This window comes from Natator depressus, chromosome 1, assembly GCF_965152275.1.
Source record: "Natator depressus isolate rNatDep1 chromosome 1, rNatDep2.hap1, whole genome shotgun sequence".
Taxonomy (NCBI): Eukaryota; Metazoa; Chordata; order Testudines; family Cheloniidae; genus Natator; species Natator depressus.
Window position 1 is genome coordinate 250,791,410 of NC_134234.1, and position 27,248 is coordinate 250,818,657.

At 41.8% G+C, this 27,248-nt stretch overlaps 1 protein-coding gene across 2 annotated transcripts in view; it reads left to right on the forward strand.

Annotated features, from left to right (window-relative positions):
• The first annotated feature begins 441 nt into the window (after window positions 1–441).
• RIC8B (RIC8 guanine nucleotide exchange factor B) overlaps window positions 442–27,248 on the forward strand; it is a 59,093-nt gene continuing 32,286 nt past the window's right edge. Inside the window, exons 1-3 of one of the 2 annotated variants that reach the window (XM_074941114.1) lie at window positions 442–627; window positions 7,479–7,526; window positions 22,242–22,850. In XM_074941114.1, coding sequence (XP_074797215.1) covers window positions 541–627; window positions 7,479–7,526; window positions 22,242–22,850 — 744 coding nt within the window. In that variant the 5' untranslated portion in view covers window positions 442–540. The remainder of the gene's footprint in view (window positions 628–7,478; window positions 7,527–22,241; window positions 22,851–27,248) is intronic. The other variant, XM_074941123.1, reaches the window with a different exon arrangement.

Consider the following 27,248-nt stretch of genomic DNA (forward strand, 5'->3'; position numbering starts at 1 on the left):
GTTGCGGGGGACAAGACACACATTCACACACACAGCAGGTCAATGCTTCCAGTGGAGACTGTGATCATTAAAGTTTCTCTGCCTTCCCGCCCCCGCTAACTCCCCCATCAGCGTAGCCCCTAGGGACTACAACTCCCAACATGCAACACATCATGAACAGGCGGCACGTCCCGCCATGCATGGCCGTGTTGCTGACGCACTGTACGCTGGGAAATGTAGTCTCTGCCAGCCTCGGCCTTGCCTGAGGGGGCGCCGGGGGCTTCTGCCCTGAACTGGGGAGGGAAATAGAGCGCAGCCAATAGGAACGACGCAATGGGCACGAGCCCGCCTCCCCCAGGCCCGCTCCAGCCAACAGCGACCGAACTCTCCCTTCGCCCCGCCTAGCCGGGTGGGGCCGGGCCGGGCCGTTGGTTTCCAGGGCAAACGTGGCGTCATTGGCGGTGAAGGGTGAAAGGTCGGGGAGCAGCTGGCTGGGTGTTGGCTGCTGCTGGCGGAGGCGCTGCGGCTGCGGTGCCTGCGGCTTGGGAGCGCCGCGCAGGCATGGAGTTGGAGACGGCGCTGGAGGCCGTGAGGGGGCGCGGCGGCGCCGAGGGCCTCGAGCGGGTCCTGGGCCGGTACAACGAGAAGGTAACGCGCCCCCCGCCCCCTCCCCGGGCAGGCCCCCCCCCCCCCCCCAGGCCTCGATATAAGCCACCGTCGCCACAGCCCCGGACCTCGGTATAACTCCCCCCGCCCCCGTTAGCTCCCCTCGTGTAACACCCTCGAGACCCCCCCCCCCCGCCCGGTGTGCCGCCCCGCTCGCGCAGCATCCCCCCCCCCCCAGCCGCCGCCGCCGTGTAACTGTCACCCCCGCTTCCAGCTCCCCGGGCACAGCGCTGCCAGCAGCCTCCTCTGCGCCCCGGCACGCCCGCCAGCCCGCTTCCCTCGCCGCCCCGCGTCCGAACCGCGCTGACCCCAGCCCCGCGGGAGCCCTCGTAACGCTCTCCCGCAGACACCGCCACTCGGGAGTGCTCCGCAGGCACCCGCGTAGCCCCCCGCTACTCCCCGCAACCGCCCGCTTCGTGACTCCAAGTCACGGACACCTGTTATCTCCGTGAAATCCCGCCTTACTCCAGCTCCCCCTTTAACCCCTGCTTCCTGATGACCCCTTTCCCTCGTGCATCCCTGTTCCTGCCTCAGATACCTTAGTATGTTCCCATTCTTTCCTGTTTCCTCCCATAATCGTTGGTCTTTGCTGGAATGCCCCTGGCTACTGCCTGTAAACTCCCCCCCCCTTTTTTTTTAACCTTTAACCTTTAAATTTCCACAAATTAACAAACACGGGTTATCTTTCTTAAGTGATCCCAAAATACACCTCCCTGAAATAATCCCCTTTGCTCCTTCACCTGGTCTACACTCCTCTCATTTCATGTGCCTTCTGCCTTCCCTACCACAAATACCTTAGTTCTACTTGGGAAGATATTAAATTAAGCAACGCTTATGTGACTTTCTCTCTCTCTCTCTCTTGTTTTCCAAGTATGTGTGTGTATGTATGTGTCTGTCTATATGACACCCATGCAAGAAATCAAATCAACTGCAAGATCTTTTTTAAAAAAAAAAAAAAAAGTACGTGTGGCACCTTAGAGACTAACATCCGATGAAGTGAGCTGTAGCTCACGAAAGCTTATGCTCAAACAAATTGGTTAGTCTCTAAGATGCCACAAGTCCTCCTTTTCTTTTTGCGAATACAGACTAACACGGCTGCTACTCTGAAACCTGCAAGATCTTTGTTACCCTCCTTCCCCACTCCAATCAAAACCGTGCAGTTACTGGTACTACAGGCTGATGGCAGAGCTAAAAAAAATCATGATATTCTTATTTCTGAGTGGGGATTTTATTTTGTGAGGGATCAGTAACGAGGCGATTTCAGGGAATGTTAATATTTACAAGTGTGTGGTGATTTATAGCTTCTCCTCGTCCACCCCACCATTTGTCACTCTTTAGGTTTGGTTAGTCTCTAAGGTGCCACAAGTACTCTTTTTCTTAGGTTTAGGGTATGCCATGTTTGTTCAGTGCCTAGCATGAAAGGGCCCTGATCTTGACTGGGACCTTTAGGCATTATCCTAATGTATAATTACACCGTAAAATAGTCTGACCTGAATGTCTCTTCACCTTGCCTAGGCTATAAATCACCATGCACTGTATGAATGCTAGGTTTCAGAGTAACAGCCGTGTTAGTCTGTATTCGCAAAAAGAAAAGGAGTACTTGTGGCACCTTAGAGACTAACCAATTTATTTGACCATAAGCTTTCGTGAGCTACAGCTCACTTCGTCGGATGCATAAAAGTGGAAAATGCAGTGAGGATATTTTTATACACACAGACCATGAAAAAATGGGTGTTTATCATACACATTGTAAGGAGAGTGATCGCTTTAGATAAGCTATTACCAGCAGGAGAGTGGGGTAGGGGGAGAGAAAACCTTTTGAAGTGATAAACACCCATTTTTTCATGGTCTGTGTGTATAAAAATATCCTCACTGCATTTTCCACTTTTATGCATCCGATGAAGTGAGCTGTAGCTCACGTAAGCTTATGCTCAAATAAATTGGTTAGTCTCTAAGGTGCCACAAGTACTCCTTTTCTTTGTATGAATGCTTTGTTAATATGACTATTAACCTTCCCTGTAATGTCCTCATTATTTATCCCTCACAAAATAACAGCCACGCTCAGAGATAAGAATACCATAATGATTTTTTTAGCTTTGCCGTCAGCCTATAGTACCAGTGACTGCAAGGTTTTGATAATATGGCTGCAGAGTTGGTCGGGGAGTGGATGGGATTGCACTTGAGTCATTCCATTCCTTTCTCCTGGAAGATGGTGATGGGTAACTTCTCATCCACCTGAAGGACACTCTTGGCTAGGGTTCGCTTGTCACTCATCTTGCTTGGTGTATATGTGAGGCTACTAGGTGATGCGGAGACCATGTGGTCTGTGACTGCTGTCAGCATGTGAATAACATGGAGCGCTGTCTCTTTCATAAAATCCAGGAGACACAGCTTATTTAATTTGCTTGTATACCTGGCCAAAGTAAGGGCATGAGTGTGCAAGAGAGCCTGCTGAAGCTCAGTTCGGAAAAGGCTGAGCTGAAGATGCTGGCAAGAAGCATCTAGTGGGTGGTGGCAAAGGGCATGTCTGCTTCCATTACCACAGGGGTATGCCCATGTGTAGTCAAGGGGCTTGGGGATATGTTTGGATTCCCTGGTAGCATGAGAGCCAGAAGTTTAGTTTTTCACTTGTTGAGCTAAATCAGGGGTTCTCAAACTTCATTGTACCGTGACCCCTTCTGGCAACAAAAATTACTCCACAACCACAGGAGGGAGGACTGAAGCCTGAACCCCACCGCTTCAGAGGGGACAAAGCCAAAGCCCGAGTCCCTACTCCTCCGGGGGGTGGGGGGACCAGCAAAGTCAAAGCCCAAGGGCTTCAGCCCTAGGCGGGAGGAGGGGGCAAGCTGTAACCTGAGACTTGCCATCCAGGGATGAAGCCCTCAGGGTTTGGCTTTGACCTCGGGGGTGGGGGCTGGGGCTTGGGATTTGGTCCTGGGTGGTGGGGCTCGGGCTTCGGCCCCAGCAAGTCTAACACCAGCCCTGGTGATCCCATTAAAATGGAGTCGTGACCCGCTTTGGGGTCCCAACCCACAGTTTGAGAACTGCTGGGCTAGATGATTGGTTCCATTTTTATCTGATATGGACTTCACGACATCTAGATTGTTTTGGTGGTGTAAGGTTGCCAACTGTCTAATCGCACAAACCCAGACAGCCTTGCCCTGCACCTCCTCCAAGGCCCTGCCCCCTACATCTTCTCTTCCCCTCCTCCCCCCCCCCCCAATCGCTTACTCTCTCCCACACTCACTCACTTTCACCGGACTGGGATGGGGGTTGGGGTTCAAGAGGGGGTGCTGGGGGTGGGGCCAAGGGGTTCGGAGTGTGGGAGGGGTCTCTGCGCTGAGCCTGGGGCAGGGCGTTGGGGTGCAGGAGGGTGTGCGGGGTGTGGGCTTTGGGATGGAGTTTGGGTGCAGGAGGGGGCTCAGGGCTGGGGCAAGGGGTTGGGGTGCGGCAGGCTCCCAGAAGTGGTCGGTCAGGCTCAGGGGTGGCCAGGCGGCTCTGTGTGATGCCCCTGCCTGCAGGTATTGCCCCCGCAGCTCCCATTGGCTGGGAACCTAGGCCAATAGGAGTTTTGGAGTCAGCGCACAGGGCGGGGGCAGGACACAGAAACCCCCCTGGCCACCTCTGCGCCTAGGAGCCAGAGGGATGTACTGGTGGCTTCCAGGAGCCACATGGAGCCAGAGCAGGTAGGGAGCCTGCCTTAGCTCCGCTGCGCCCCACTGGCCGGACTTTTAATGGCCTATTACAATCTCCCGGATTGCTTTCAATAGCCACTGGGAGATAGAGGCTGATTCTGGGAGACTCCTGGCCAATCCGGGAGGCAACCCTAGGTGGTGTAGTCTATCTTTGAAGATCATTTGACATAAAAGTAGATGCCTTATTCCGTCAGACCGCTGTTACTTCAGACTTTGGAGAACAGCTATATCTTCTAGCATGCTTTTGGATGCAATTAAAGGCTTATTTTGAACTCTAAATCTGCTAGATTTGAGTACTAGCTTCTTAAGTTGCCACCTCTTCTTTCTTGCGCTGTTGCAGCGGCTCATCTCAGCACAGTACCAGCTCGGTCTGAATCTTGGCCATCGCTTGTATCCTGTACCAAGGCTTTCTGGGTGGCTTTGTCTGTTTTGTGCGGAGTTAGCTTTTCATTTCTTTACATTTCTAGCCCTGTGATTTGAAAGGAAAACCTTTATGAATGGGAATCAGTTCATGGTTGTCTTCCTAAGTATGAGATGGATAGGAACGTATCTCAATTTCTTATTGAGTGATGTTTAATGATGACAGTAGCAGTTTTACTGTTGATTATTTTAGCAGAAGCCTCCAGCTACCTGGGGTTTTGTTGGAGATTGAGCAGAGTATCTCAGCATGTTCTTGCCTAATTGTTGATAGACTTGATTGTATCGGTTAGGGCTACTGTCAAGGTATCACCTGTGTGTGAATTTCTGCTCTGGAATTCACTTGCCTGTGGTCCAACAGAGGGTTTGGATAACTGTCACCTGAGGTACAGGGGTTTGTGCCTGAGGGACAGACTGCAGGAATGTAAGGCCGAGAACTGTATTTTTGTTAAATTCTGTATATGCAATCAGTGTCTGAATGCACATAAATATCTAATACTTTCTCTGTTTGTCCCCCTCCCTTCTCAACAACCCCACCCAGCGAGAAATCCCTCACTTGGTCAGACTTGCCAACCCCTACTCACTTGGGGCAGGGAATGGCCTGGGAAGCTTTCCTTAGCAGGATTTAGCATTTAAGCTGTGGTTAAAGTTTCTCCTTCTGATGACTGGAGGTTTTGCTGTGTATTCCAGAAAAACTTGGGCTGCAGGAATGAATCTCTAAACATGTTCCCAATCTGACCCATCCCCTGCCTATTATGGTCCTTACAAAGAAGTCTTACCACAGTGTTTCTGTGTCTCATTTATTTATCCTCTAAGGCATAATCAGGCAGAAGCAGAAAACATCGCAGTATCTAGGTTCCATTACAAACTGATAGCTAGATTTGTTCAGGCACGTGAAAAAACAACCTATTACCCTGGGCACACTTGTCAAATTTTTAAGAAAAGAAAACCCAGCAAATTCTAAAAGCAGCAGATAACTTATCTCCCTATAAAACAAAAGTTATTTCTTTAATAGAAGGACCCAGTTCTGTGTGTCTAACTTTTAAGAGTTGTTTCTTGGTGGTTGCAGATGGCTGTTTAAAAGAGCATTTATTTAGATGCTCATTCCTTCTCTTCCCACTCCATGGCCCCATCTGCAATGGGCACACCAAATTGTGTTTTCTCTCTTGCTCAAAGATACCTTACCCCCAGTAAAGGTTTCTCTAGTCTTTTCAAGGCGTCGTATCAATAAAAAGAAAGGGGCCCAGACCTTGGCAGCATCTTTCACTCTGACATCTGTGATGAGGAGGTGGTGAACTCTTCCCATCTAGCCCTAATAGATGTTCTGCTTGGGGGAGTCCCACTTAATATGAGCCAGATTTTGTTTCCTAAAGACATATCCAAAGCCTGTCCTCTGCGTCTTCCTACCCAGAGACTTTCTGCTGGTACCTTCATGATCATTAAGTGTAGTTAAAAACAGCTACCACAGCTTTACAGATTGTTTTACTTTTTGCATTGTTGGGCAGGTCTGATGTGAGGGGAGTAAAAAGAATCATCATTTGACCTTGAGAGCCTGTTGTTACTTGAAGAGACTGATGCTGATAACTTTTGATAGTGAGTCCAGATAGTGACGTCTAGTCCAGTTTTTGCCAACATAGGTGCATGCTTGGTGCTGTGCAAGGGAGAGTGCCTGTAGATAAGCCATGTAAGGCAGTCATGCTTGACCTTTGGATCATTTGTATGAAAGGTAGCAGCTTGTCATTTTTTCCTCTTATGGTGTTAAAGGACAGAGATAGTAAAGATCAATGTTCACTTCATTAGATAAAATTACATAGCTTAGCAAGAGTCTTACACTCTATTGCTTTTCATCTCTTTTTAGCATTCTTAAAGACCAAATATTGTTAAAATAACTAATTGGTGTTCTCAAGTTTAAAAAAAAAATTCTAGCTATATTTTTGCCACTTGAGTGCTGATTAATTAATACAGTTCAGAATTTTCTAAAATAGAACTAATGTCCATCACTAGCTCAAGTTCTGTGAGACCACACCTTCCTCACACTTAATTGTACCCATAACAAAAGAACACTAGGTAATGCATTTAGACAACTAGTAAAAATTAAAAATTGAAGAAATATGTCAACAGATCTTGTACTGTATTCAGTTTTATTTGAATCAGTATTTTCTGGATGAATTATTTTAAAAATACCCAAACTGGGAAAGTCAACCTAAAGCAGAATTTCCCAACCTACAAATGAGATGCACCACTTACGTTTGTAAAGCCTGAGTAAATAGCCTTGCTGTTTTACACATGGAACTAATCCTCAACACCTGTATAAGGTGAAAAGATGGAGATAACTGCAGTTTCCCTTGTGTGTAAGTAGGTATTATCTTGCTGACCTGATTCCATTGCCCATTGAAGTTTGTGACAAAAATATCCCTGATTTCAATGGGGTCAGTCTTTGGCCCTAAGTGACTTGGCCATGATCACAGAGGGAGTAAAGGTTAGCAGTGCATAGCTCCAGGATCCAGGCTTATACTACAACTATAGAGGTAATTGGGGAACAATTTAGAGGCACTTATTGCAAGCTTACTGTAGCCTCACAGTTGGATGCAGTGGGTTAGATTACATGATTCAAGAAAGTCCCTTTGCACCATATCAACTGAGATTCATGTTAAAACTGTGAAATTTGTTCTAATCAGATTATGGCAATTTATTTTACATTTAACTTATTTCTTTCCCCAGAATAGGGCCACTTTCAAATTTGATCCTGCAGATGAGGATAAAAGAAAGGTAAGCAAAACAAACCTTTCTACTTGTGCATGCCCCCTTTCAGGCAGTCTTTCCTTTGCTCTGTGTTGTTTAGAGTCCACTACCACTGAGGTGATACAACCGAGCGTAGTTTGTCACGCTTATGACATACATGTTTTGCCTCGCTGTGCTGTCAGAAAAAGAAACTTAGAGTTCCAGAAGAACTGATAAAGAAAAATAACAAAAAAGCTAAGTAATCTTGTTGGAGGTTCTGATTAGGAAAAATAAATTAAGGGACCACTAACTCAACTGGCAGGAAGAAGCAAATGGAATTCCCCATTCTTGGAAGACTTGGGTTAGTAGAAAATTTTTCATTTCGCATTCATCAGACAAGACATCTGCCTACTTAGTGAGTACACAATACCATTTTTCTCTCCCAGGAAATGAAGGAAATGTCTGACTGATGTACTTCTCAATACACCATTCTGAAAGTTTTGTGGCTTCTTGAAAAAGATGGTCTGATCTCAATCTCTGTCTGTATAATATGTAACTGTAGAATTGTCCATGAGAACTTGGATTGAAGAGTCCTTGATGAAAAGCAGAAAGGTTTTGCAAGCTAATCTCATGGCTCTCAATTCTAGTATGTTTATGTGAATCATGGATTCTAGACATGACCAGAGGCCACGAGGACAAAAATAATATGTGCATCCCAGTCTATTTTGGATAAATCGGTTATCTGAGCTTCAGACATGACTGGAGAAGCAAATGGAATTCCCACACATATATTTCCCTTTGTCTATCATTCCATCAAGGCTCCAGGATTTGATCAGGAATCAGTACTTTTAATGACAAATCATTGAGTGTTGGTTTCTAAGGTGATTTGATCCATGCTTGAAATGGTCTGACACATAATCTGGCAATTGGATTTACAAACATATACGAAGCCGTATGGCCTAAAAGTTTGCAACTCTTTCTTATTGTAGGCAGAGGGTAAGTACAGATGTGAAGGATAAAATTTTTTTTATTTGAAATACTTTCAGTAGAAAGAATGTTCTCACTGCTTCTCAATCTAGAATTCATCAGAGCTCTCCTATAGACCGGGACAGATCCAGATTTGACTTTGTTGATCCCCAAACCCAGGGATGAAAATAAATTAATCACTTTGCTTGCCGCTGCTATGACTTGCATTCGTGACTTCCCCTTTACAAGCCAGTTGTCCAGATAAAAGTAAATGTGCAATGCTTATAAGCATAAATGAGCTGCTAGTCCTGGCAGGTGCTTCATAAACACCTGCAGTGTCAATGACCTTCTGAAAGGAAGTGCCAGAATGGATGATGACTCCCCAGAGCCATAAATCTTGGCATTTGTGAGTGCACATCAAAATAAATGTCCTGCAAGTTGAGGGTAATGAACTAATCCATGGTATCTAGTGCTGGGATAATTGAAGTGAGAGTTACCATGCGGAATTTGGTGTGTTGAATGTATTTAAGGTTCCTGAGGACTAACTGTATTTTTGGTATGAGGAAATAAAGAAAATAGAAGCCCTTCTGATGTACTAATTCTAATGTTCCTAACTTGATGAGGTCATCTATCTGCTGGCATGTGGCATTCTCATGAGAATAGTCCCTGAAAAGGAACTGGGAAATGGGGCGGGAAGGAAGAAAAGGTTTGAAATTGAATGGCATAACGATCCTTGCCTACTTGATGGACCCATCAATCTGTGGTGAATGGCATCCAAGCCTGCAGGAAAAAAAATAGACAGGAATCAGAGTGTGAAGTAAAAGGGCATAGATCTTTGTAGATTAGTACAGACACTCCCCGGGTTACGCAAGACCTGATTTATGCAAATCTGCACTTCTGGAAAAAGCTCCGTAAGCTGGAAATAAAGAGTGTTTTGGGGTTTTTTTGTTGGCGTAATGGTCAGATATGTTTCCGACTTACGCAAAACTCGAGTTACGCAAGGCGTTCCGGAATGGAACGATTGCGTAAGTCAGGGAGCGTCTGTACAAGATCCTTGACCACTGCGTCGAATCTGATGTCTCTGTGCCTGATCCAACTGAGTAGTACAGGAGAGGGTAATGGAGCTGACTTCTTTTAATATGTAGATCTTTCTTTAAATTGTACAGAAGGCCTCTGGTGTTGAGAATATGAAAAAAGAATATTGAGCTTTCCTATCTCTGGAGACGGAAGACTGAGGACAAAATTCCTTGTTTTTGAAATTCTATAAAATCTGAGCTTGGATCTTGAGTCTTGTAATGAATGCAGAGATTATCAATGTTAGAACTGAACAGATTCTGACCATTTGAATGGCAAGTCTTCAATTGCTGCTTGAACTTCTTTTGGTAAAACTTAAGGCAGATAACCATGACGAGTGTTGCATTACAATACCTGTAGCCATTGAACGAGCACCAGAATCGGCAGCATCTAATGCAGTTTGAGAAGTTTTAGCAATAAACTGTTCGCCTTCAGAAATAGCTTTACATTCATTTTTGAACTCTGAGGATAATTTGTCCTTAAAATCTGAGTCTATCCCATTGCAGCTATCATGGCTTGATAACTTGCTACCCTAACTTGTAAAGATGTTGAATACACTTTCTTTCTGAAAAAATATAGTTCCTTAATTCTCCTCCCCCCTCTCCCCCTTAGGAGTAGATTTTCCAGAGTGTGTTGCGCTCTCATTGTCTGCAGGAACAACCAGCAATGATGGTGCCAGATGAGTATAAAAATGCTCAAATCTTCTGAATGGCATCTGATATCTGTCACCACCATGTTGTGGTGAAAGTAGCTGAAATGGAAGCATGGGAAGCCCAGATACCTTTTGGTGAATCCAATATCCCTTCATTATAGGTGTTGCAACCTTGACTTGGGCTGCTGATTGTTGAATATCAAATAGTTTATATGCTTTTTCCTGAACTATATCCAAATGAAGAGTGTGTGTGTGTGTGTACTATATGCTTCAGTAATTCCTGAAAAGTTCTAAAATTATCAGGTGAAAGTGGAGTAGCCTGTGCAATGATTTCATCAGGTAAGAAAGAAGAATCAGGTATAGGATCAGAATGATTGTCCCGATGAGCAGGTATTTCATCATCACTTAAAATTTGTTGTTCCTTTGTGTCTTGAACTAGACAAGGAAAATCATTAGAATTGAGAGTCTGCAGCCTGTGAGTCACGAATAGTATATTGTGGGAGAACTTGCTCCTGAAATTTTGAGTATTGTGGCCATATAGAAAGAGATGTGGCCAGTTCAGAGGAAACCAAGGAGCATAGTGAGAATGAGCATCTTTAGATGTAATAGGAAGCTTCTTCTCATTATTATTTTCTCTCCGTTGATATTTCTTTTTAATGGAAGACTCCTGTCAGAAGCTGCAGAGGAATTGGTGTCTCTGGCTGAAGAAGACTCTGATGCAGGAACCATGACAGGAGACTGAAAGATAAAAGTGGGACTTGCATCCTTTTAATTTTATTGATGTGTTGCTTCAAAGAAGTTTTCATAACTGGTACCCTTGTTTCTTTTTGTGGAGGGCTCAAGTTACAGTCCCCTCTCCCGCAGATGAAGCCCTTGGGCTTCGGCCCCCTCTGCGTGGGGCAGCAGGGCTCTGGCTTCGGGCTCAGGGTGCAGGGCTCAGGTTTTGGTCCTCCCCACCCAGGGTCGCGTAGTAATTTTTGTTGTCAGAAAGGGGTCGTGGTGCAATGAAGTTTGAGAACAGCTGATTAAAGCTTCTCTCTGCAGTTGCACAGGAGCTGATGTTGAGTCAGAACTATTCAGTCCTTGGAAGCAGGACTGTTTTGATGGATCTTCCTGAGTTTGCCTCAGCTGCTTCCTGGCCCCCGAGTTTGGTGTCACAACTTTGATAGGAGAATTTGAAGACTCCTTCAGGAAGGAAGAAGCTTTTGTCTATGGTCAGAGCCTAACATAGCTTTCATGGGGTTTTTTTGTGCCCCGCCCCCGAGGAAAAAGATTCAATCTAGACTGCTTCTCCCTTTGTGTCAACTGTACCATTTGCACGCCCTTCAAGAAGTGATCTGGGATAACTGGGAGTTCCTCAGCCATGACATATGCCTTTATTGTCTGGGTATCAGTGAGAGGAATATTTCCTTCTCCCCCGGCCCCGCCCCCCAGGATTGGCATGATTTAAAACCTGGGAATTTAGGCTCTTCTGAAAGCTGCACTCCTTTTTTTTTTTTTTTCTCCGAACCTGCTGCTAACTGAAACAGTAAAAAGTAACCAACTATAAACAAACTGTTCACTGAGTATTTAGGCTGGAAGTTAATGAATAATACAGATGGACACTGTTGTTCCAACTCATTACTTAAAGCAGTTCGAAGGAACTGAATGGAGGTTGAGGTTGCTGTACACTTTATTCCCTGGGGACGGGGTGAGGAGGGGTGGTGGGAGCACATGCATGACCCCTCTTAGTCACTGCTAGAGAAAACATTCTGAACTGCTATTCTGGGGAATGTGGACACCATAAGTGGGTGCAGTTATTCAAAGAACCAGTTGCCATGTGCAGTTACTTGAAGAACAAGAACATTCAAGGAAATGAAGGTTCTCAAACTTCATTGCATTGTGACCCCTTTCTGACAAGAGAAATTACTACACAACCCCAGGAGCGGGGAACTGAAGCCTGAGCCCCACCACCCAGAATAGGGGGCCAAAGCAGAAGCCCAAGGGCTTCAGCCCCCTATAACTATGGGGGGACTATAACCTGAGTCCCACCACCCAGGGCTGAAACCCTCTGGCCTCGGCCCAGGCAGTGGGGCTTGGGCTTCAACCCTAGGACCCAGCAAGTCTAATGCCAGCCTTGGCAAACCCATTAAAATGGGGTCCTGACCCACAGTTTGAGAACCACTGATCTAGACCACTTATACAGGAACAATCTACCTTCATGAGTCAAGCGCACAAATGGATTCCAAGGCAATATGTGAATTTACCCAACGCATAAAAGCTAGAAAAAAGTATTTTTAGTATCAGTACAGTGGGATATTTAAGGGTACAGTGGGTTTAATATCCAACATACTTCCACTTAAAACTAGATTTGGTACCTGAAGATGTTAGTTTCTAACTATCAAAGTTGTTAATATATATTGCAATCTTAATCATAGTTCTAAACTATATAAATAAAAACCCGACAAAAACAAAATGGCTAAGATGACTTGACATATCTATGAATAAATAACACACAGTTCTATTGAAAATGTTTTAAATATATTATGTGACTACTATATACACTGACATTCTAGGTCTCTATATAAACCCAACTAAAAATCAAGAACTTTAAATAATACACAAGTCCCTCTATATAATTAGTTCTCTGATTCCCTTCCTGTTGACTTGGCTTCTGTTCCATGCTCTCAGTAATTTTCTGGTGGTGTCTCGTCTTCCTTCATTCTTGACATCTTATGTAACACCCTTCCTTTTAACTGCGAAACTTGTTTCCAGCTGTTCATCTAAAAGCTTGTTTAAATTATAAGGATTCAGATATTCTTTTAACTTGTGGTAGCATTGCATGATTTGAAACTATAACCTGTAGTCCTGTGGAAGGGATTGTTAAAAGTGTATTAAGTGATTGCATATTCAAATATAAGCATCCATGTTCTTGTCACCAAAATTCAAATAACTGCAGGTATGTTTGTATTGATCAGTTCAGATAATTTTAGAAGTGTGTGACTAGATCATGTCTTTAAGTTTTTAATGTGCTTTGTTGGCATCATGCTATTTGCTGCAGGGTTGTCTGAGTGCTTTACAGCATTTTTTTTTATTTTTTTTTTGCAGTCCATTCTCCTTACTATTACACTACTTTAAGCAAAATGGTGTTTACTCAGAATATTTTAAATAAAGGTCCTATCAGAGAACCATCTTTGAATCCTCTTAACAGACAAGGTCTTGAGGGGAACATAATCTTTAAACTTAGGGCTGGTCTATGCTAACGCTGTAAGTTGATCTAAGTTACACTACTTCAGTTACATAATTGAAGTCGACGTAACTTAGATCAACTTACAGGGTGTCTGCACGGCGCTATGTTGATGGGAGATGCTCTCCTGCCCACTTACCTCCCACCTCTTAGGAAGGTGGAGAACAGACGTCTATGGGAGAATGCTCTGCCATTGACTTAGCTTGTCTCACCAGACCCCTAAATCGCTGCCGCTGCATCGATTGCAGCAGTGCTGATATAGCGCAAAGTATAAACAAGCCCTTAATGTTGCAAACATGGCCACAGTGAGGTATGATTGGGGTCATTGATTTAATATGCAAATTTATTAGTATGTATTTGAAGTATTTTTGCTGTCTCCATGAATCCTTTCTCCCTCTCCCTCCAGTCTAGGTGTAGGGGGATGTGTGCGCGCGCACATGATGGGAGACCGTATGAACTAGGGCTTCTAGGAGCAAAGTTACTTGGAAATCCAGTTTCAGGAAAACATGCACACACTTCTTTCAGTTGTGGCCATTAACTTTAAGGCAAATTATGATTTTTTTTCATTTTAAGTTTTGTGCTCTTTGGACTTGTCCTACAAAATCTTGTGAGTAGTCCTTGAGGAAGGCATGGCAGGACTGAACCCTTTTTGTGTATATTTTCTTTCTTCTGTATGCAGAGTTTAAAAGGTGACCTGGAGGATAGGCACTGCATTTTCATTGGGTAAGCTGTTGAAGTTGCGTTGCGTTGCATGGCATGACAAGTGCATAAAAATTAGTTGAGAGATTTGGAAATACTATATGTACACATTTACCATTTTTTTTTGCAGAGGAGTCCATCTGTCTAAAAAAAAAAGAAACATGATAGAAAACTTGATTTTTAAAGTTTTCAGCTGTTTTTCTTGTCTGTCTTCTTGAAATCATCCCAAGCGCGTACGATTTTTAAATTTTTTTTAAACAATAAAATAAAAGACTATCAAACAAGGATGGCATAGAAACACGGGACTCATCTCGGTCAGTAATTTGGTTTTATTAACTCTTTTAAAATCTAATCATTACTGTGCTCTGGTGTATATCGCGATCTTATAAGTACTTGGGAGCTAGAGGCACTTGACTTCATCTCACGCAGTGTACTCAGTGCATGCTGATATTGCAGAATTACACATGCCCGTTGTGAATGGAAATAAAAAATAAAGCGCATCTGTAGGGCTCTTAACAAATCTGCTTAAAGGATGATCAGACCCCTAGGTATTGCCACACCTCAATTTAAAAAAAAGTTGTTAGCATAACCAAACTCAAAATGAAAATTTGATATTCTGGGATCATATCTTACCTGTTTTGCCTAAGTATTATAGAACCCTCCAGCCAGAGGACGACTTTACGGTATCCTAGCGGTTGCAGAACCTAGGCCTGCTGTCTCTTACTGAAACGTGTTTTTTCTTGTGTGGGGCAGTGAACTGAATCGGGCTGGAATTGTAGAACCATTCTATTTAGTATTTCAGTAAAACAAATAACCAGCCTGATATCCTAATGTTGTTGTTAACTTGTAATGGACCTGGAACCCCCTCAGGAGGTAGCAATCTTAAGAGTTTTTTTTGGGTCAACAGTGACGTTTTTTAAAATTGGGAAAATCGCAGCATTTTTGTGGCTAGAGCTGTGGTCTCCTAATATGTTGTCATATTTCTCTCAGTGACTTTTCACAACCAGAAGTAGTTTGTAAGCTTAACAATACTTTTGCTGAAACAGAGGAAGTAAATTCGTCCAAGGTAGGAAGGAAAACTGTTTATATTAACACACAAAAAAAAAATGAGCTTAATAATCAAGGAGCAGCAGCCAAATGCAAAAAGAGCTCCAATAAGTTAGTTTTTTGTGGTCCCAAAACTTCAGCAGGGGAGTAATTTCTGTTTTTCTCTTAATTACTTTACGATCAGCTGTTCAGCCTTTGGTAGCATTGTTGCTCTAACCATGGATTTCTCTCTTCCTCTGCTTTACTTTTTTGTGAATTATCAACTGACTTTTGTATGTGATGGGTTAGTAGCCAACTGACTTTTGTATGTGATGGGTTAGTTTGTAAAAAAAAAAAAAAAAAAAAAAAAAAAAAACAAAGCCGCTTCTTTAACTCTTGCTGTCATGCACTCCATGGTAGAAATGACCCTGTCTCTCTCTGCATTTTAATTCTAGATTTTTTTTTTTTCTTTCTTGCTTCCCCATCTCTAGGCTCCCTACCTCCCCCTACTTTATGTTAGAACTATTGCCCGCCCAGCTTCCTCCAGACAGTGGTACCTCCCCTTCCTGTCTCCTTTGTGTGCCAGCCCCACATGGCCTGTCAGGTCCCCAGATCACTGAAGAGTCTTGCCCTCTCTGCTGTCTTGGGGGGCAGGGGTGGGTCGCTGCAAGCACGGTGGAGCAGAATCCTCATGTCAGTGTGTTTTGGGCCTGTAAATGTGCCCCTGGCACCTGCCAATTACCTGTTACCACAATCCCCTCTAACCACACACTCACATGAATCTTCTAACTTCACCAACAGCTCAGCAGTTCTATATTCTGTTCAGCATCTTCCATTTCAGAACCAATTGGAGTTTTAGTTTAACTCAGAATGTAATTAATTCTTAGAAGCTCTCAGAAATCTAGAATGCTGTATCTCTATATCTGTGGTTGTCAGCCAGGGGTATGCAGCGGTCTTCCAGGGGTACATTAACTCATCTATATATTTGCCTGGTTTTACAACAGGCTACATAAAAAGTTCTAGCAAAGTCAGTACAAACTAAAATTTCATACAAACAATGACTTGTTTATACTACTGTATATACTATACACTGAAATGTAAGTACAATATTAATATCCCAATTGATTTATTTTATAATTGTATGGTAAAAATGAGAAAGTGAGCAATTTTTCAGTAATAGTGGCTGTGACACTTTTTTGTATTTTTGTTAGCAAGTAGTCTTTAAGTGAGGTGAAACTTGGAATACATGTGAGAGATCAGACTCCTGCAAAGGGATACAGTAGTCTGGAAAGATTGAGAGCCACTGCTGAATATATACACTATGATTGACGTACATATATGGAAGCTGGCACCATTGAGAAAACATGCAAGAAAATGCAAAAAAAGATAGGTGTATATGAAGAACTCATGCTGACTGAATTAGCTGCTGTCACAACAGTTAAGACATAATGCTCTGTGTGTAAGTGGATTTACAGAAATAAAATGAAACAATTGTTAAACATTTTAAAAATAAGAAGTTGGGGCCTCTGTATTCTGTGACTCTTCAGCCACAGAATTTGCTGTGAACGCTAGCCACTGTTACAAAATTGTGCTCCAGAATCTAAGCTTTCATGTGTTGTTTTTTTGATGGAACTATGAAAATAACTTGCACTGAAAGGAAACCAATGCAATACTGACATCTTGAGAATACACTGAGCTTAAAATAGTACATGTAAAGAGTATACACTTTCTCACTCAGACCAATAGATGCTTCACTCCAAAACCTAATGCCATAAAATGCTGGTCATTTTAGCAGAAATAGCCAGCTATTCAACTTATCCAGCAATCCCAAACAACCTTATTTGGTGTTAAAATCCCTAGCTGTCTCCTAGTTGATTGCCAGAAACTCCGAACTTCTATCTTTGACAAATTCTATAATCCATTCTGCATGGTCAATGCAAAACTGTGGGGCATATATAGAATGAGGTCTACTGTACTTATTTCACTGTTTCTTTATTTTTAATTCACTAGCCTGTCTCCCACCACACCCCCTTTAAAAATTATTTTTTATGGGACCCAGTTTTGCATCTGTTTTATGTGTGGTGTTCCTATTGACTTCATTAATATTCTGCCCTCTGAGCAGCTGCTAAAGTAGGTTGTATTAAATAAATTAAAAACTTGCCCATCTCATGAACCCCCTACTGAGAGCTTAATTAAAATCAACTGAGAATTTAAAACTCTGAAAAACCTTGGTTAGAAGACACAATGAACTACAGAGACTTAAGTCAGTCCAGGAGAAGGCAGAATGACTTGATGCCAGTTACCATTTATTCAAGTGACTGGGAACATCATGTGCTCTGGCACATAATCTCTGAGGCCAAAGATACGGGTGCTGCCAGCGCTCTCAACTATAAAGCTCATGAAACTTCATAGCAAACCTGTGATGTGACTGATTTCCTCACCATCACTGCTCTCCCCCTCCCCTTTCCAAAAAACAACTTGTACCATGATTTAGCTATTTGAGGCCTTTTTAAAATGGACATTTTCTAAAAAACCAAAACCATATAACTGTAAATTGTTAAGAATCTTTTTTTTTAAAGCAGGTGGATGTTCCATCACCCTCCCAAGTCAAATCCTCTGCCTCCACAATGCTGCATTAAAATCATGAATCTTTAAGATTGAGCCAATATCAATTTAGCTTTAAAGCAGAAGACCTGTTCCTTGAAGTTACTGGTAATCTAGATTAAAAATTCAACAAAGGTATATGGCTAGGCTTGAGTTTGGGAATTTTCCACACACCTACCAGGATCCTAAACTGCATTCCTTAGGCCCGCTGAACTGCCATTGGAATTTAGGGTGTGCAAAAGAATGCAGGATCGGGCCCAACTGCATTGCTTATAAGAGGCAAGATAAGTGAAGATGGTTTAAAAACACATTACTTTGGGGTAACATTCAATTACTACTTTTTGCTGGATTTTCCTTCATTTTTGACAGTGTCTGCTCTGGTACAGGAAAATAGGATCAGCATGCAGTTCAGAGTGAGGTAGTTGTAGAGGCAAATTATTTTCTTTAATCTCGCGTCAAAGTAGAATAATATATAGATGTGTATTTGAAAAGGGTGCCTCTATATGCTTTAGGTCCCTTTGACGTAACTCAAAAATGCAAGTACATCAAATATAAGAGAACCTAGCAAATTTTGGAAGCAGATATTTATTTTTTAGCAAAACTCTAGCTGTTCACCCTTAAATTCCGGTTAGTTCCTGTAACAGTGAACCATCCATAGTCACGCTGTTATACTCAATAAGCTAGTGGTGTTCAGCTACTGGTTTGTATATGGCAGTAATGGGAAGTATATTTTTCAAGTTCCTGATATTATCCAAAGGAAAAGAGTGATTCACTAGGGGGAACAGCAAAAAAGCCCCATCCTGTTCTCAGCATGTTTGTACACTAGCTACAAGAAACCAAACTGAGCTTGCATAGATCAGAAAATGCCAGTAGTGGGGGGGTAAGTTGGAGAGGGAACGCATTGAATGGGTCAGCAACATGGCGGGGAGATGTGCTAAAACAGGGCTAGTGGAGCCTAGCTGGTGTGTGGAGAATGGGCTAGCTGGCTTGGTATTCAAATTGTGAGACATAATATGTACAACTGCCTAAATGACTACTAAGAACATATATTTTTTTCCTGTTTTGAAAAACTGGGAAATTCAATGGCAAACTGTTAATGCAGAGATAAGGTTGCTGGTAGTCTTTCCTTGCGGAACATTGAGTTGAGCAAAGCTCAAATTTCTGAAAGCCAGGAAATGCACAGTTAAGGTTGCCCATGCAACCTTAACTCTGCCATCTTTCAGCAATGCCCCCAATATGTCCTGCCAGTCCCACAGCTGCTGAAATTGCTGTTCACCTCTTTTTACAACCCATTTATTCTCATCCATGGGATTCTATCTACCACTATTAAAGAACAAAAAGGGGGAAAAAATTGCCCACTCTTGGTTATCTCAGAGACCACCTCTCCTACAATGCTGTTTCACAGTGGCAGTTTGGATCAGTTAGCAGTTTTTCTGCCACTGTGAATTACAGTACTGTCAGCAGAGACAGAGCTTTCTTGACTGAATCACTCTAGCAGAAAAAGGGTCAATTTATTCTGTTCCTGCTATTGGCAAGTTTGTGTTTGTAGTCCCAAGTGCTGCCCACTCTCTCTTGTCTGGATTATTTATCAAAATCTAGCAGATTCAGTAACTGCTGCTTCTGATTTATAAGCAAAGATAATTATACAGAAAACTTTTTAATTGAATTAAAATATTTGTGAAAAGTCAATTGAGCTGTAGAGGTTGATTTGACCATTTCTCCTGAACTAGGATCGTTTTTGGTGTTTAAGGGTGAGATCTTCGAAGTCTTCAGCATTGGCCAACTTTTCCCACTGAAGTCAAAGAGCATTTTATCACTAACTTCAGTGAAAGCAGTTAGGCCAGTGTTTGAATGCTTCTGAAAAGCCCACTCTTAAGCTTCCTTTTTTTTTCTTTCTTTTTTATGTGTCTTGTTGATTTCCAGATATTTCATAGCCATGGTTTAACAATACTAAGTATTTCAGAGAGACTGAAATTCTATGTTTTAGTGACTGTCTCTTTTGGCATACATGATATAAATATAACCCCATCTGTGCTGATCAAAAATGATTTCCAGATAAATTTTTAGAGGCGAAGAATGCAGCAGACTGGTAGGTCTTTAAACCAAAACATTACCAGTGTACTAAGTAGCTGTGTGTGACAGTCAATAACTAACTTGTCTCACGTTTTGATTATAATATCATATGCTTTCCTGTTTGACAACGTGATGCATCACACAGCATTGTACCACAGTTTGACCTGCCTAGTTTAGTTGAATAATATGTTGTTTTAACATGACTCTTCATTTTCTTAATCATTACTGTAACAAAACTCCCTCGATCGCGTCCAGTGGAACTTTCCTCTCTAGCTCTCAGTCTGGGTGACGAGCATTTGTTTTAGTGCTGAAAAATCCAATTCCTGCGACATTTCCTTAAGTAGGAAACTTACAATATATTTAGTATTAATTAAAAAACTGAGAAGTGTGTGTACATGGCATATATTTCTGGTCATAAACTGATTCATACTGCACCAGTGGATGTCACTAAGAACTACCCAGATTAGTGACTACACTGTTTCACTAGTAACTAACGTACGTCAAGGGACAAGAAGCAGAGGAAGATTTAAAGGGCAAAAACCAAAGGATCTGGGTGGTATAGGGTGCAGTAAAGTTTTTATTGCCACTTATTTGCGTAGACTTTCATAACTAGACTCGTGACTCTGCCATCCATGAGTAATATTGTCTTCCTGAATTTGTAGCAATAAAAAATTTATGGAGCCCTGTTCGGTCATGCACTCTCTTCTATTGTGTCTTTCCTCTCTCTTGGTTTGTTTAGGTTTTTAGAAAATAATCAGACTAGTGTGTGTTAGAATCTTTCTGTAATTGAAATGTTGTTTTTCTGACCTTCTGATTCTTAAATCACTTATATTTTTCTAAGCAGCAATGCAAATTAACAACTGCTTGTAACATAAGTATAGCATTCTATCTTTTCATCACTGGACAATCTTTGAGTCTCTTAATCAGGATGGCCTGGCACTATGTTTTGCAGGTAGTATTGAAACTCTCCTAGCTATGACTGCGTATTACTTACCTTATTTTACTAAAAGTCTACATTCCACTCTGTCTCATCTTGCTAGTTTTAATATGCCCTCTTTTGTCTGTTAGCATACAGACTATTAAATACCAGTTTGAGTTTGCCTCAACTTTGAATCTGACTGGGTCATTAAATCTCAAATAAGAGAGGTGTATGCACATGAAGAACCATTTAGCTACAAGCTTAGTAGGAGAGGTATGTACTATATTCCAAATACTTAAGACGACTAAAACGGGATTGTCAAGGTTCCTTCCCCACTCTGAACTCTAGGGTATAGATGTGGGGACCTGCATGAAAACCTCCTAAGCTTACTTTTACCAGCTTAAGGTTAAAACTTCCCCAAGGTACAAACTATTTTACCTTTTGCCCTTGAACTTTTGCTGCCACCACCAAACGTCTAACCGGGTTTATTATTGGGAAAGAGCCATTTGGAAACGTCTTTTCCCCCCAAAATCCTCACCAAAATCTTGCATGCCCCTTCCTGGGGATGGTTTGATAAAAATTCTCACCAATTTGCATAGGTGACCACAGACCCAAACCGTTGGATCTTAAGAACAATGAAAAGAAGCATTCAGTTTCTTACAAGAAGAATTTTAATAGAAGGAAAAAGTTAAAAGAATCACCTCTGTAAAATCAGAATGGTAAATACCTTACAGGGTAATTAGATTCAAAACATAGAGAATCCCTCTAGGCAAAACCTTAAGTTACAAAAAGACACAAAGACAGGAATATCCATTCTATTCAGCACAGCTTATTTTCTCAGCCATTTAAAGAAATCATAATCTAACGCATCTCTAGCTAGATTACTTACTAAGTTCGAAGACTCCATTCCTGTTCTGTCCCCGGCAAAAGCATCACACAGACAGACCCAGACCCTTTGTTTCTCCCCCCTCCAGCATTGAAAGTATCTTGTCTCCTCATTGGTCATTTTGGTCAGGTGCCAGCGAGGTTATCCTAGCTTCTTAACCCTTTACAGGTGAAAGGGCTTTTCCTCTGGATTTTAACGGTGTTTACCCTTCCCTTCCCTTTATATTTATGACATGGATGATTTCTTTTTTTAAACTAAAAATGTAATGGTCTATTATAAGGATCTCTCTGTTTCCATAAAAGTAACCAAAGTCTTGCTGTGACCCAATAGGATTAATGTATAGAACCCAGGTGAAACTGGCAGCTTGCTTATGACTAGGAGATGTGCTGTCATCTCTATCTGTATCCATTTATTTTGGTTGTATGTGTAAGAAAACCTTTAAAGATATTCTCTGAATATTTCTGTAGCAGTTCATATTTTGAAAAGCTAATAATGACCTAGATAAAATATGACCAAAAACAAGTTCCTTGAAGAAAGTGGCTGAAGTTTTTATGATTTGATGGATGACAGTAGTAAAAAATTTTGCATTCAAATTCACAATGATTAAAATTTTGGGGTTTTTTTGTATGTGTCCACAGAAACTGTGTGAAGGAATCTTACACATCCTCGAAAAAGACACACAAACTTCATGTCAAGTTGCCTGTCTTGAAGCCCTTCGGATTCTCTCCAGAGATAAGAAGGTTTTAGTGCCTGTGACAACAAAGGAAAACATGCAGATCCTGATGAGGCTGGCAAAGCTGGACATGACAGAAGATTCTTTGGAGGATGTGTCCAATTTCCCTGTTATAGTGGAAGCTTTAAAATGCCTCTGTAACATAGTTTTTAATAGTGCTATTGCACAGAAGCTCAGTTTGGAACTGAACCTTGCAGCTATGCTTTGCAATCTACTGAAAAAATGCAAGGACCAACAGTTTGTTGATGACATTAAATGTTTTGATTTGCGCCTTCTCTTCCTCCTGTCACTTCTGCACACAGAGATTCGGTCACAGTTGCATCATGAGCTACAAGGGTTGCAGGTTTTGACTCAAGCCTTGGAAAGTTCATTTAGCATAAGATGGACAGACAAGTACAAAGCTGCTGAAGAGCATGATGGATCTCCTTTATCGCTACAAGAAACAGATTGTGCCATTGAGGCACTCAAAGCTCTCTTTAATGTGACGCTCGACAGTTGGAATGTCCACAGTGAGGTAAGGTCTGAGTTTAAATTCTTTGATTGGGCTTATTTTGTCTGCAAGAACCATAGCCACCTCATAGATAGATTGGAGAAGCAATTGCCCAGTCATCAGAGCAGGGCATTCCCTTGTTTAGGACAGTACTTAAAAACTAAGCACATGCTTAAGTGCCCTTCTGAACTAGGGCCTCAAAAAGGTGATGAATCCTTAATGTTAGGAAAAAACTTTGAGGTCCTCAGAGGAAAGTAACTATACAGTGGGGGTTGGATGGATGGTATAATACAATTTTATTTTTTTTAAGGTTTTTATATATAAACTCAAATATGCAGTTGAATGTCTAATGAGAATGAGGCTGGATGAGAGCTTAAGGTTTCCAAAGGAAATAAGCACTAGTTAAGCACATTAAAATATATATTGTTGGTTAGGATAACTTTTTTCTTTAAATGTGTGTTGTTCAGATGACCATCTCTCTGGATTATAGCCAGCAATTAAGGCTGTGGAACAATGACTTGATTTTCTGTGGGCACAATTGCAAACAGATCAGCTTTTTTTAAGAACAAGTAATTCTTTGTTTGAGGGAAAGAGGTGTGCTTTTTTCCTTAAGATGTTAAATGATGAGAAGCAATACATGCACCTTGTTGGTGTAATTTTTAAATAGGATTTACCTTTTCTCTTGCTGAATATCAAACCAGTTGCCTCGAGAGAACCTATGGAATATGACACATCAGCCTTCCTGTCCTCCCCTCTTTTTTGTTGTTGACCCCACTCGTGTCAATCTTAAAATTATATTGTAAGCTCTTTCAAATCAAGCACTGTAAATATGATTACAACTGGTAAGTCTAAAGAGAAGGTATTTACACTATAGTGATTTTGCCATATAGTTAAACCTCAAAACAAATGTCTTAATTATCAAGCAGAGATTCTTTTGTGTAAGGTCAGTGTGTTAGACTAATCTGCAGAAAGGTTAACAATCCTAAGAACATGAGAGCCCGGATATGAATTACTCACCCGGGAATGTGGGACTTGAAAAGAGTTTTGAAATTAACAATTCAGTTAAAAATTTCCCAAAATTATGGGGCCCTGAAGAAAAATGTAACTCCCAAAATAGAAAAGTTTAGGTCTAAATGTCACAGTAGATAGCGTAGTCTTCAGACTCTTGGATAATCCACAAGAAAGCGAGGGACTTTTCTTGCTCTTTTGCTTTTGCTTTTGCCTTACAACCTCAATAATTAAAAAGGGCTCTCTCTTGACAGGAAGAGATGCCTTACGTTTGTCTAGACAAACAATAGCATTAAATGTGTGCGCTCAGGGGTGGAAAATATGACCTAAGTGTAAGTGTGTGTATAATCATGCATGCATGTATATGCACTTAGGAGGTCATATTTTATTTATATATAAATGCATGCTGTATAAGTGTATGCATTTGGAAAAAAGTTGGGTGAAAATAAATGACTTTATTTCCCTCAGACAGAATTACCTGGTCATAAAATCAAAGATGTTAAACTGTAGACTCAAGCCCTGTTATGTGTTTACTTCATGGGTAACAACTCCTTCTTCTGAAACCTAAGTCTTGATGCTGATAAGTTCTTCTTCTCCATCTCTGAGGGTTTCCAGTAGCACTAGATGAAGGTTCTATCTCCTGACGAAGGGGCTACAGAAATTATGTAACATCCTTTGCATATAAAGCAACTACCTCTCATGGACATGGGCACCTTGCTTAAAAATATCTAAAACAGATGACACCTCACATTAAGCCTGTATAAGACCTGATCATACTGGAATTGGTTGACTTGCAGGGAACTGCAACTGTCACAAAAGGGGGATGTCTATTATGATTTTGATTACCAGATCTTTCAGTATATTTTCAAGACAGGATAGACCACATACTCCTGGGTCTTGCCTATCTGTTAAAATATAGAGCAGAATTCACTGGAGCTATCACTTGCCCTGGTAAGATGAATTTGTAGCCTTAAGCGTTTTTCCCCATCCAATGTTTGTTTGGTTTTCAAAATAGCCTAAAATAATAGTGACTGGGCAGCAAGTTGGGCTTCCCATGTTTTTTGAAAGGGGAGTAGTTCTTCACTGTCTTCTTCCTTGAGAACATAAAGATTGAAGCTGAATATGGTATCTCTTAGCAGTCACCGTGCACTAATGTCTGCACCTGTATCTTTTTAGCTAGGTAGTCTGTAATTAGGGACTTATTGCATGAAAAGTAGTCTTAGTTCTGATCTAGGCCACTGAAGTAAGCTCTTAGAAACTGTGTTTGGTTGCTTGAATTTTTCCAACATGAGCCCATTTGATAGTCCACAGGACTTCGGGAACTCTGTTGCAATATCAAGTGAAACCATGGTGCGGCTGAACTATAGGGAAGGATCAGCAGTTAGCTATCTGGCCAACTCTTGGTTATTTTGTCTTCATTTTCTGACTCCTGAAAGGAAGGGTATGATTACAGATACTGTGGAGTTGTTAAGAAGGTTGAGACGGCATCTTTCCCAATGCTTTCTCGCACTGAAACCTCAAAAACGATGGAGTTTTGTGCGTGTGGGAACTGGCAGCCTCAGCAGTGGCATTTCCTACTGATTCAGTTGGGGGAATATCTTTAGAAAAGTGGAGGTTTCATCTCAGAACTTTGCCCCTGGACAAGCCAGTCTGAACTGAACTGAAGAAACAGCTTGTGCTGAGGGAGCATAATGAAGAAAGGAAAAGGGAAGTACTGTTGCATTGGGTCACTCTATTTTATATCACATGAGTGTTCGATCTCTTCTAGGCTTAGAAATTTTATTTTGTATTTCAAGATAGAGCTTTTATAGTAACTTATTTGCTAAAGGTTTCCAAAGCCAAACAGCACTTCAGTAAAAGCTATTCTCTCTAGTTCTAAACTTTAACATTCCCCAAAGGATCCTTGTTGGGCAAAGTGTTGTTTAACATCCTTTTTAATGATCTGGGAAAAGAGGTAAACAGTACACTAATTAAGTGTGCTGGAGATGCAGAATTAGGAGACGTTGCAAACATCCGGCAGGATGGAAAAATTATAAAGGGATCTAAAGAGTTTATTCCTATGAGCACAAAATGAGATTCAACCTCAACCTGTATCTGAAATACCAGTATTCAATGGCAGGAAATAATTTCAAAGTAGCAATGCCAGAATAGAGTTGATCTTGAGTATCAAATTGGAGGATGAGGTGGTGATGGTTTAACGTTTATATTACAGTAGAACCCCAGGGCCCAATCAGAATTGGATCCCATTGTGTTAAGTTCTACAAACACTTGAGACCTTCACTGCCAATAGAAACTAACAGTCAAAAAGAAAATAAATAGGGAAGGGGACAGGGATAACCCGTACAACTCAATGATTGTGGTGGTTATTGGCACACTTTAATTGTTTTTTTTTTTTTGCTTCTGTTTAGGGCTTTTTGGGGAGGGATGAGTGGGCGAGGTCATTTTAAAAAAAAAATAGGGCAAAGATAGGATGAGTGGGAATGGGAAGAGTAGACAAGTTAAATAAGGGAGAAGAGAAGGACCAAAGGGGCAAAGAAGAGAGTAAGGAGGAATATGGAGAACAGCAGATTGAGATGTGTTTAAAAAGACTGAGGGAAGGGGAATAGGGGTGGGAGGAGTTTGGCTGTTTGTCCCAATCAGACGGAGGAATGTATGTAGTCTAAACTTTCAAAAGCAGAGTCAGTGACGACATTGATGCCCAGGAGCCATGAAGGAATGTTGCTGCCACTGTCCCTGATTACTGCAAGGGACAAATCTCTGGCACCAAGGGCTGGCTCCTCTTCTGGGAATTTTGGCTTTGCCAGCTTTCAGGGGAAATAGATCTAGTGCCCCCAGGATGAGATTGCCCTCTTCTTCTCCTCCCCCTCCCCCCTACCCCCCCCCCCAAAAAAAAAAAAAAAAAAACAACCTGCAATGAGATACAGGAGTGCAAAAAATGGCAGTGACATTCTGGGTAGCTTACAGAGAAGTGACACCTCACAGAATGAGGAGGGCTAAGGGTAATGTAACACATACCAAATTTTGGTAAGTGGCAGGGAAAGGGAGAATATAGTTGTGGAGTTGAAATTGAGCAAAGGATAACTTAGTCTGAATATCAAGATAAATTTCCTAATTATGAAATCTGTTAGACTGGAAGGGCTAGATGCACAAAAGGACTTGCATGCCTAACTGACACTTTAGGCACCTAAATCCCAGAATCAGGCCACAGTGGGATTTACAAAAACCCCACTCCGCTGCTGCCAAACCATGTAGGCACCTAAACTTCCTCTGCTCCTAAATTTTTACTGTAAATGTTCCCTATGCCTCTGTTTTTGCATCTGAGCATGCTCAGTGCAACCCCACGCTGGGCATCCAGACACCTAAGCCCCAGTGTAATTTGGGCCCTATATGCATTCCTATATCTAACTTGCCTGA